This window comes from Phascolarctos cinereus, unplaced genomic scaffold, assembly GCF_003287225.1.
Source record: "Phascolarctos cinereus isolate Bilbo 61053 unplaced genomic scaffold, phaCin_HiC Scaffold_5;HRSCAF=322, whole genome shotgun sequence".
NCBI lineage: Eukaryota > Metazoa > Chordata > Mammalia > Diprotodontia > Phascolarctidae > Phascolarctos > Phascolarctos cinereus.
The window spans coordinates 67,919,414-67,931,647 of NW_027555958.1; the positions used below are offsets into that span (position 1 = coordinate 67,919,414).

At 35.9% G+C, this 12,234-nt stretch overlaps 1 protein-coding gene across 2 annotated transcripts in view; it reads left to right on the top strand.

Moving 5' to 3' along the window:
- Window positions 1-12,234, top strand: part of OLFM3 (olfactomedin 3) — a 256,531-nt gene that overhangs the window by 210,226 nt on the left and 34,071 nt on the right. For both annotated transcript variants that reach the window (XM_078154990.1, XM_021000128.2), the window contains exon 3: window positions 11,562-11,717. In XM_078154990.1, the coding sequence (XP_078011116.1) occupies window positions 11,562-11,717 (156 nt within the window). The remainder of the gene's footprint in view (window positions 1-11,561; window positions 11,718-12,234) is intronic.

Below are 12,234 nucleotides of genomic sequence, written 5' to 3' on the forward strand. Positions count from 1 at the left end.
GGATTAGGTAAAGGGGAGAGAAGCCAACCTATGATTTCTTTTGTTGGTATGCAAACTCCACCAATACAGATTAATAACTTATGTCGAATTTAGAGAATTTGCCTGAAGTTACTGAAATAGTGACTTGTCCTTAGTTACTTTGCTTCTATTTATTAAAGGCAGGCCTTGAAGCCAGGTCTTCTGAGACTGTCCCTCTATATACTTTAGAAGACTGCTTCTCTAAATAATTTATCATATCACAAGAAATGAAACAACAAATCACATATAGCTGAAGAATCCCTTATAGAAAATAAAGGGGAAATGGCTCGTAAGCTTTGGGGGAATCAATATAGCTCAGACTAAAACTTTTATTGAATTGAGTGAAGATATAAAAAAAACCCAAACTATTAATGATTTGGTATCTTTTAACCCTAGGATAATGTATGCCTTCTTTCTATTACATTATCATATTTTTCTCCTAATACAAATAGATAGTGTATGTCAGATGGCTATGTTTTCTATACTTAGCAGGATTTAAAGCCTCAACAGTTTTGGTAGAAGAAAATATGTACATCATTAAGGTAGACTACTACTACTCAAACTATATATTTTCATGAATTATCTTTGTCATGTCTATGTGTTATTGAGAGCCTCTTGTACTATTTATGTAATAAATCATAATCCTTTACTTTATACTTTTGATTTTGATTGATCTAGTAAACCCCTACTTGAATATCATCTATATAATAGGTGGCATTTCCATAGTTCCTCTATAAGGAGCTTTATCTCATACCAACAATGTTACAGGATTTGAACATTTGGGGGCTGCCTGTATTTGTGACTAGAGTTCAAATACCTTTTTAGGTTACGATGATATTCATTATAGTCAGATTTTTACTCTTAGAAAATGTGATTCGTTCTGCATTGGTTATTCTGACTGCAACGGGTTTTGTCTTTTGTTTTAGTTTTTATTTTTATCAAAAGTGATTTTAATAGCTATATAATTGCTACAAAAACTGAGTTTTTTTCTCCCAGACACTCTCTACCTAAGCATTGTGATAAGGACTAGACATCTCATTAATTAGTATAGAGACCCTCCAAGGGAGGAAGCTACCTCTGCCAACAAGGGTAAATGCCTCTGCAGCTAAGTAATCTTACAGTTGCCTGGAATACTGAGAGGTTTTGACTTGCTTGGGATCAAATAGCCAATGTGTTTAATAATCAGGACTTGATCTACCTTTTTACCCATTACACCATGATGCTTCTCTATATCTTTCCAAAAATATTGCATCCCTATTGGCAAAAGATGATATATATGGTCTGACTAAAATAGAGAACAGCAGAACTATCATAGACAGTGTGACTCAGCAGAAAAGGCATTGACTAGAATTTGTGAACCTGGATTCAAATTCTGCTTCTGATGCTTAGTACATGACCTCGGACAAGTTCCTTCCTTAACATCTCTACATCTCAGTTTTTTCATCTTTAAAATGAGAAGGTTGCAGTAGATGAGCTCTAAGGTTCTTTCTTAATTTAAATCTATGATCCTATGACTTTCTTATCCTTAAATCTTTCTTGGCTACTTTATTATACTGGACTGTTTGAGACCCACCTCCTCCCAGACCCAAATGAAATACAACTGGAGTATGTACAACGTGTGAATGGGTTCATAAGTATAGAATATGCATTTAGCAACTGAGACCAAAGAGTGTCAGTGGATCAATGCTTAACCCAGAGCAGGCATCCTTAATCTTTTTGTGTATCATGTAACCCTTTCACAGCCAGGTGCAGCCTTACAGGCCCTTCTCAGAATAATGTTCAAGTGCATAAATTAAAATACATAGCATTAAAAAGAAAGCAATTATATTGAATTCAATTATCATTTATTTAAAAGTTCAAGAACCCCAGATGAAAAACTCTTGACTTAGAGGAAGTGTATAGTGGAGTATTATTTTTATCAGCAACTTGGAACAAAACAATGCTGGATGACAAAATTGAGATCTAAAAATACCACATTAGAATGTAAGCTCCTTGAGGCCAGATGCTTATTTTTTTGTTTATTTTTTTATTCATATACCCAAAACTTAGCTCAATAATTACTTCTTGTTGATTAGTTGATCCTGATAGGATTTTTTTTTTTTTTGGTGAGGCAACTGGGGATAGCTGACTTGCCCAGAGTCACATAGCTAGTAAGTGTTATGTGTCTGAGGCTGGATTTGAACTTGGATCCTTCTGACTCCAGTGCCAGTGCTCTATCCACTGAGCCACCTTACTGCCCCAATCCTGATAGTCTTAAACAGGAGACAAAAATCTAACAACATAAACTTAGTAGAGATAAATGTAAAGATATGTTTATGTTAAAAAAGTTCATCTTCACAGGTACAAAATAGGAAAATGCCTAATAAAGACTAGAAGTTGTGGCACATTTGAAGGCCAAAATTAATTAAAAGTGTGGCATGGCAGCCTAATAAGTTAATTTGTTCTTATGCTGCATGGATGGAAGCATAGCTTCCAGAGGAATGGAAAGACACTGTGGCATCATAGAAAGAACATTGGATTCAGAAGTAGAGTAGGATAGTGCTGTGGGAAGATGGGTGGAATTGAAGTCAGAGAACCTGGCTTCATATTTGGTTTCTGCCACTTACTACATTTGTATATCTTGGGAGTAATGCTTGACTTAGCCTCACAGGATTTGGACAAAGAAGGGGCCAAATCTTTGAGCCTATGAGTCCTGGGTTTGAATCTTGCATCTAGGGCATCTGAACTAAGTCTGGCACCAGTGTGGTGAACCCTGAAGAACAGAAAACTTCCAGGCTTCCAAGGAACAGTGAACAGACTCAGGTCAGCAACGTAGCAAATTAAAATTTCTGTGTCAATCAACAGTGGGATTGTGCCATGATTGGCCACCATGCTTCCAGCCTGGACAAGACTAAAATCTCATGAAGGCATATATATTCAGTTGCATTTTTAAGGATCGCAACTTTTTGGGGCCTCCTGTCTTTGTGTCACAAAGAATTTTTTTTTATCCTTTCCTGTTCCCTGGTATAGGCCACCTGCCACCTCTCCAGCACCTCCTTCAGGTCCTCCATGGAGGTATAGGTGTCAGACGGTGCCTACTTTTAAGTTTGTTTCCCCTAAACAGTGTCTGGCCCATCATAGATGATGACACTCATTTTTAATGAATGGTTGAAAAAGAGATGTATGAAGGTTATTCTGTTTGTCCCAAGAGAACAGAGCAAGAAGTTGTATCATAACATATGGAAGAACTTTGGTCTAAAACTGGAAGAGAGGTCCTACGGTAGAAGTAAGTGCCCTAACTCTGGATGCTTTCAAGCAGAAGACCTATGATCACTTGTCTGAGATATAAAGAGCTCTCATGGTTCAGCTCAATGTTGGTCTAAATAATTTCCAAGGCCCTTTCTTGCTCTATACTTTTATGAACTCTTGAGGTAATAAGATTATCCATCTTTTGGGGAATCTTTATCTTGGGAATATTGTGTTATTATGTAGTTTTTGTTTCCTTAACTATTCATGGCTTCTCAAAATGTGTTTTAATTTATATAGATGTGTATGGAGATAGGTTTTTCATTCATGATAATTACTGATTCTTCCTTTATTTATCGTCATCATTCTGGGAGCATAGCTCTGCTTTCTGAAATTAGGATAGGTCTTTATTGGTTGTTTAATTAATGAATATGTCAATCAATAGGTTTTCATGAATAGCTAGCATCTATATGAAGCAGCTAGGTGGTAAGATGCATAAAGCACTGAGCCTGGAGTCAGGAAGACCTGAGTTCAAATCCATCCTTAGCACTTACCAGCTGTGTGGTGCTGGGCAAGTCACTTAACTCTGCTTGCCTTAGTTTTCTCATCTGTAAAATGACCTGGAGAAGTAAATGGCAAACCATTATAGTATCTTTGCAAAGAAAACCCCAAATGGGGTCATGAAGTGTTAGACAAGACTGAACAGCAACAAAGCATCTATATAGCATTTTAAAATCTGCAAAGTACTTTACAAATATTCTCTCATTTTATCTTTGCAACCCTGGGACGTACGTACTATTATTAACTTCATTTTACATATAAGGAAACTAGCTTGATGGAGGTTAGGTGACCCTGTGCTTAGCACAGCACCTAGCATGTACTAGGCACTCAATAAATATTTATTGACTTACTGACTTGCCCAAGGTCATATAGCTAGTAAGTGCTTTAAGTTGAATTTGAATTCAGATCTCCCTGACTCCATGTCCTGTACTAGATTCACTGTATCACCTAACTTCCAGCTTCAGCTAATTAACCCTGTGCTCATCACTTTAATAGGTGCTAGGGTTGAGGGTGTACATCAGGAATATAAAAGTCATCCTAGTATTTATATGACCTGATGTTTGGTGGAACTAATTTTACTTACAGCAAAAATCATAGAATCATAACATTTTATAGTTGGCAAGGACCTAAGATATAATCTTTTCCAAGCTGCCCTTCAATGAGGAATCCCTTCTGTAGCATCACTGACAAATGGCCCTCCAGCCTCTCTGTGTGAACACTTCCAGTTAAGAGGAACTCATGCCCTCACGTAGTAGCCAGAACAGTAATTTACCATTGAATTGCTTCCTTTTTTATTTTTTCTTTAACTGAAGAATAAATTATGACAATAGCTAGTTTACATTTAAATCCTGACAACAAACCTTGGGAGGTAGGTGCTGTTATTATCCTCATTTTACAGATAAGGAAACTGAGGCATACAGAGGATGTGACTTGCCCAGGGTCACACAGATAGATGTCTTGGGCAGAATTTGAACTTTAGGTCCTATGCTCTATCTACTGCACCACCAAGCTGCCTCCTAAACAAAAATAACTCATATTCACTACCATATTAAGCTTTTTAATTAACCCTGTGCTATACGTAGTACAAGATCTGCTATCTCCAGTTCTTTCACTAAAAGCTGATCTTGTCTGAAAGATCAGGATGCAATATGCTGACATTTTTTCTAGGTCTTTTTAAGCATTTATAGAGCACTTACAATGTACCATTTACTATGCTAAGCACTCCACAATTATTATTTCATTTGATCTTCACAACCACACCAGGAGGTAAATGCTATTATTATCCTCATTTTACAAATTAGGAAACTGAGGCAAAAAGAGGTTAAGTGACTTGCTGTGACAAGGTCATAGAACTAGTATTTGAAGTCAGCTTTAAATTCAATTTTATTATCTCCAGACCTGCCACTCTATCCACTGCACCACCTAGTTGCCTCCAAAGAAAAATCATATGATTTGATTTGTAAAGTTCATTGAGATTTCAGATGGAAAGTGTATAAATATTTTTTTATTCAGAAACATTTAATTCACACCTACAGAAAAATATTATTCCTTGTGTTGTTATAATATTTTCATTTTCTTATCTAAAGTATATTCTTGTATTTTATTAATTGTATTTACATTTGCAAGAATTTATTATGTATCATTTCCACTTCCCTTTCTCCAATTGTGCAATAAAATAAAAATATAGCCCTCATAACCAATATGCATAGTTAAGGAAACAAAAACAATTCCCAGATTTACCACATCAAAAAAAAAACAGTTTGCCCTATTCTACATTTTAAGTCCATCACTTTCTGGCAGAAAGTAATATACTTCATCTAGAGTCCTCTGTCATCAAGGTTTGTCATTACATTGATTTGAGTTCTAAATCTTTCAAAGTGGTGTTTCTTTATTATGTCACCAAATAAATTGTTTCCCTAGTTCTGCCCACTTCACTCTGTATCAATTCAGATGAGATGGGACTAATCAATCTATTATTTCCAGTGAGATAGAAGATGACCAGGTCTTATTATCTATCTTTTAGGTGCTTCCTAAGATCCTCTAGATTTTACCATATGATCTACCTCTATGATTTTCATACCTTCCTTAGTAACTGTCATTTGACCTGTTCCTAAAACCTAAGGACTTGCTATTTGTCTCATCATCATACTTCTTAGGACTTCCAAGTCTGTCTATATGCCCCACAGCTAAAATTTATTTTAATGTTGCCTCCCCCAATTATAGTGTAAGCTTCTTGAGAATCTGCATTTTAGCACTTGGCACAGGTTTTTTTTTATTATTATTTATTCATTAATGAGTACTTGTTGAATAAATTGAGTATCATCATACAGAGTTACCCTCTTCATTATTTTGGGTCTCTTAACCTTTTATATTCTAGCCTATCCAATTTAAAGATGATTATTTTTGGGATAGTGAAAAGAAAATCAAAATTAGAATTGAGTAGCCCTGTCTTCTCTGTATTATGCACCATTATTATCTCATCCACCACAAGCAGTATTAATGTCATCTTCCTCCTGCTTCTAACTTCAATCAATGCAACAATCATTTATTGCTTTTTTTGTCCCCTACATCAGCCTCATTTATTCTACAAATTAGTAAATTTCTGCCGAAGTCCCAACATATAAAGGAGAAAGTCTTACCAGCTGTATTTGGAAAAAAAGATTATGTAGTAATTCAGTAACTCCTTCCTTTCCTTTCTTTTCTTTTCTCACTGCAGAAGACTTTAGGAACTTTGTACATCATTTTTCCTCTTCACTCTCAGTATCTTCGTTCATTAGAAAGTGTTGCTCTTCCTTCATTTTATTTTTCTCTTCCTCTTCTTTCTCTTTTCTTGTCTTTTCTTTTTTTTCCCCTCTTCCTCCTTTTCTTCCTTCTTATCTTTCTTATTCCCTTTTTTTCTTGTCTCGGTTTTTGGACTTCAAGGTTAGACAGTAAGCAGACCCTCACAGAGAGCGGTGACTGGAGAAAGGTTAACCTGGACTTTGCCTCTGGGTGCAACTTAGAATTTAGAGGGAGCACTTGCAGTTTTTCGGCAATTCAAAAACAAAGGAGTTAATTAAGCCCATAGGTACCAAGAAGAATTAGCTTAAATAGAAAGCTAGATGGCGCACTTCCTTTCCTTGCCTTCTGTACTCTCCTTTAGCAATTTCCTCAGCAATATTACAAGGCATTCCTCATACCTCTCCTACCCTCTCGTCACATCGTGGCATACCTAGGAATATCCCCAGGGTTTCTACTTCCATACCGTATCTCCCCAATTATGTCCCAGGATTCTTATCTATTCCCAATTGAACAAAGGGTACCATTTTGGTTGGTGAATCTTGGGTACAAAAAACTGTTAATTATGGTATAACTTCAAATATTGCCATCTCAATGGATAGAAGAAGAAAATGACATTGAATTATGAGAGCATAATAATAAATGACTAGTAATGATGTCAAATATTATATATTTCAATTGTCTTGAAATCCCTATAGTTACATTTGGATTTACAGGAACGATTTATAGAGTATATAAAATGGCAGCCCAAAAGAAATATAAAATGATCTTTAGGGTGTATGTAAAAATATAGTATCCAGGAAGAGGGAGATCATTTTTGAGGTATTCTGTCCTAGTTAGACTACATTAGGTTTCTTGTGTTCAGCTCTGGGTGCCACATTTTGGGAAGGAGTTTGACAAGCTACAGTCCATATGGAAGAAGGTCACCACTAGGATGAGGAAATTGAAGACAAAGATTGATTGACAGAACTAGGACTGTTTAGCTTAAAAAAGAAAAGCCTTAGAGGGGGTACTTGATAGCTGTCTTCAAGTATTTAAAGGATTGCTAAATGTAAGAGGAGTTAGACTTGATCCTCTTGGGTTTTAAGGCATAAATAGAAGGGATATACAGAAGATGCAGAAAGACATTTTATTTCTCTCTGTAAGGAAAGCCTTCCTTCACAAAATAGAGTTGTCTTAGTGGAATGAGCTGCTTTATAGTATGAGTTCCTCATCCCTGAAGAACTTCAGGCAGAGGTCAGATGATTTCTTCCTCATGGAACATGCAAAAGAGATTCCCATTCAGGTACAGGCTAAGCTAGCTAAACTCTAAAGTCACCTCCAACTCTAACAATATGAGATTCCTTGAATATCCAAGATATTATTCATGAAGAAGTATTTAATGACTGTTTTCATGAAGAAGTATTTAAGTAGAAAGAAAAGTTTCTCAAGAATATCTTGCTTATAACAACCCCAGCTTGGGCTACCAGTGAATTAAAATACTGTAATTATCTAATGCTGAATTGAAAAGAGATATAGTTCTTAATATGTTTCAGTGACCGCCAAACGAAGTGTTATTCTCTGACATCATAAGAGCAAAATGTCCATATATACCATAAGGATAAGATGTAACTTGGGTAACTAAGCAGTGCAGTGGATAGAGCACCAGCTCTGGAGTCAGGAGGACTTAAGTTCAAATTTGGCCTCAGATACTTACTAGCTGTGTGACCTTGGTCAAGTCACTTAACCCTGATTGCCTCCCCACCAAAAAATCTAAATAAATCAGCCTTCTAAAAAAGACACAACTACAACCAAAAATTTGATCTTTTAAGCAACAGGGTCAATTTTAGCCAAAAGATAGATTTAAACTTACACTTTGATAACATTCTAACTGTACCCATGTAGGGTAGCATAGCAGGGATTAATCTGTAAAATCAGAGCATCATAAATTGGAGCTGAAAGGACGTTAAAAGTCCTATAGTCACAAAGAATCACAAAGGATCACAGATCTGGAGCTGGAAGAAAACTCACAAGCAGGCTAACTATTCCTACCACCTCATTTTACAGGGGCCTCAAAATATTCTCCCAGAAAAGCCAAATACTTACATTTACAGTTTCTCTAAAGCATTTAGGAAGTCAGGTGTCTTCCATATTTTACCATTTTAGGATGACAGAACTAATCTAAGAGAGTGTGAGTTTAAATTTAGGAAATTTAAATTTGTATCATCTAGGCAAAGAAACCTGGTTAAATTTATAGTGAAATGAAAGTGATTTATCAGAAAAAGGATTAGGTATACCAACTGAGTCTAGGAGTTCTAAGCACAAGGAAATATATGGGAAGTTATTACATAGACAGGTTTAATGGATACATTTAACGAATGCAATGGAACAAGCAAGCAACAATCATAGACTGCCCCCCAAACTAAACAAATAATTATAACTACTCCAGCTCACCATTGAGTTTGTTGAGACTGGAGTGAATTCCTTTATTCTTTTAATAATGGTCACTAGTTTGTGAATTTTGTGGCCTGTGCCACATACAAATCAGATCCAGTTGCTAGCTAACAGCAAAAGCAAAATGGAACCTCAAGCCTTTTGAATTAGCAGTTCTAGATCTATTTATTTACTAGTATGTAACCCTTACTAACTACATTTGGCTTTACGTTACTGATAGTCATAAAATACTTTCATAGCAACTCTTCTCCCTTTGGTTTCGTTATCTGATGTAGTACAGTGAAGATAAGGAGTTTCCTGAAATTATCAGGAAAACCTAATGGCATCATTAATAATGGCATGGATATTTCTGGGAGGGATCAGTCTGCTTCAGAGTATATGTCAAGGAATCTTTCTTAAAGAAATATTAACACTTAATCATCATCAAAATTTAGGAAAAATTTGTAAATTATGACATTTATCCAAGTACTGTTAACATACTTTCAGATTTGTTTCTGTGATTGGGGAGAAGACAGGGAGTAGTCCAGACTTTTCATTTCATTTCTTAAAGAATTACCTGGGGTTACCAAGAGACTAAGTGATTTATCCAAGGTTGTACAGCCAGCATGTATCAGAGATAGGACTTGAACTCAGTTCTTCTTGACTCTTGGTCCAGCTACCTACCCACTATGCAAAACTGTCTCTCAAATTTGCTTTCTACTAAAGAAAAGCAAATAACAAAACTTTTTAGTATAGGCATCATAATGAATGAAGAAACAATATAGACCCATGAAGAAAAGTCAATTATCCACTATCAACAAGGAAAAAAAAACTCTTCCTTAAAAGAAATTAAATTTTCGTGATCAGTTATTTTTAACAAAATCACATAACAGGGTTTAAATATATCAGCATCTCATTTTCAAGTGTTAGAAGAAGGCATGATTGGGGACTGTGTAGTTGGTTGACAAGGGGCTAAGGGAGAGGCCAGAGAAGGCTGCATTAGCAGAACTCAGCACCTTTCTGTCTAAAGTCCTACCATTCATGTTAACCATGAGACTGGATGTCAAGTCTATGCTGTGGATTTTTATTTGACTCTTTGCCACAAAGGTCACATATTACTTATACTCATGGAATAAGCTTTTTCTGCTAATAATTTTTATGTCTGTGCCACAATCCTCAAATGGTTCTTTGCACCCAGTGTGATAAGTATTGCCTTCTGATTGAGCAATAATATTTGCTTAAAGTATGTTTTTCTGTCCCTCTAATGCACAGACTACATATACCAGTTATCTGAAGTAGCATACTATCATGCTGTTCAGTGTTAAATGAGTGGGCCTGATAGCCTATTGGGATTCACTATTAAACATCACATTCAGCCTCAGGCCAATTCACTTTGCCTCATGGAGTGAATATACTGAGCAAAATATGTCTCACCTTAGCTGGATGCCTTTGATTTGGTTGTTATCCTTCATTCTCGAAGAGGACCCTACAGTGTGTCTAACTGTCTGATCAAACCAATACAAGGCCAGAGTGTTCTAACACATGTTGGGCACAAACAGTTCTTGTGAACATTTGGGGTGGATTGCTTAATTTGCACATCTCACGTTTCTTTTGAGCTACTTCAATTCTGCTTTGCTCATAGAAGACAGTACCTTCTCTGATGTGGGCATGCCATGTTGAGTGGTCTTGTGCCAGTGTCTCCCATGTCGCACAATCAATTCCAAAGTTCTTAAGAGAGAACTTGAGAGTGTCTTTGCATTGCTCCTTCTGAACTATCATGTGAAAGCTTGCCCTGTGTGAGTTCTCCATAAAATAGTTTTTTTGGCAAGCATACTTTTGAACAACGTGGCCAACCCATAAGATTTGTGCTCTCTGAAGTAGAGTTTGATGCTTGGCAGTTTTTTTTTTTCAAGAAAGGACCTCAGTGTCTGGTATCTTGTCCTGCCAGCTGATCTTCAGAATCTTCCTAAGACAATTCAAATGGAAGCGATTCAGTTTCCTGGAATGGCCTAAATACCACCCACACTCCTAAGCAACCATATTTCTTTCTAATCAAAATGCTTTAATACTTTCCAAGTACTATATGTAATTTAAAAACAAAAGGAAAATAAAGTTTCTTCTAAAACAAATCACAGCAAGGTATGACTTGATATCTGTCTATTTAGTACCAATTTTGACAGTTTTTGGCATAGTTAGTTAGCCAATTTATTTACTATTTTGACTGACTGAAGGCTTATTTGTGATGCTGGAGCCAATCCCCAAAAAATTTTTATACAATTTATATTTTATACAATTTTTATATACTTTATATACAATTTCTATCTGGCTGGATTTTCTAAATATTTATAATGTGAAATTATTCATAAAACTTGTCTTTTGTAGTCATATATATATATATATACATATATATATACACACACACACACACACACACACACACACACTACCACAGGAAAACATTACTAACCAGTTATTAGAATAAGAATGTCATTATGAAACTCAACCAGTAACTGTAATAAGTCTCTCGATGGACAATATTTCTATAGCCAATTTTCTTCTCTCACCAGGTTCAGAATATGTCCCAGTCCATTGAAGTCTTAAACTTACGGACTCAGAGGGATTTCCAATATGTTTTAAAAATGGAAACCCAAATGAAAGGACTGAAGGCCAAGTTTCGGCAGATTGAAGATGACCGGAAGACGTTAATGACCAAGCATTTTCAAGTAGGTTTTACTTCCATAGTCTTTGGGAAAAGCAAGTGGGAGCAAAGCACTGAACCATGATGTATTAATTGCATCTATCTCCACTAGAAATAAGTGCTCATACAATGTTAAAGACTCATTTGGGAAAATATTCACTTAACTGCTAAGAGTGACCATTAGTTGTAAGATGGTGGAGAAGGTTCTCTATAAATAGAACCATTATGGAAATGTGGAGAGTATGTCATGATTTAACTGTATTTGAATATATGAGATAACTAGATTGCTAAATGTTTTTCTTACTAACTGCCAGCTTTTCTATTTCTGCATATGGTTCGACCTTCCTGTCAAAGATCTAAATTCCTAAACACCGAGGTATCTTTGACCTTATCTTCTTTCTCACCATGCCCACAATCCAATCATTTATCAAATTTTATCTCACACATCTATCTCTTCCTTTCCATTAGCTCACCAATGTCTTAGATCAAGTGTCTTTTAACTTTTACCTAGACTCTAATGGCCTCCTAATTGGTGTCTTTGC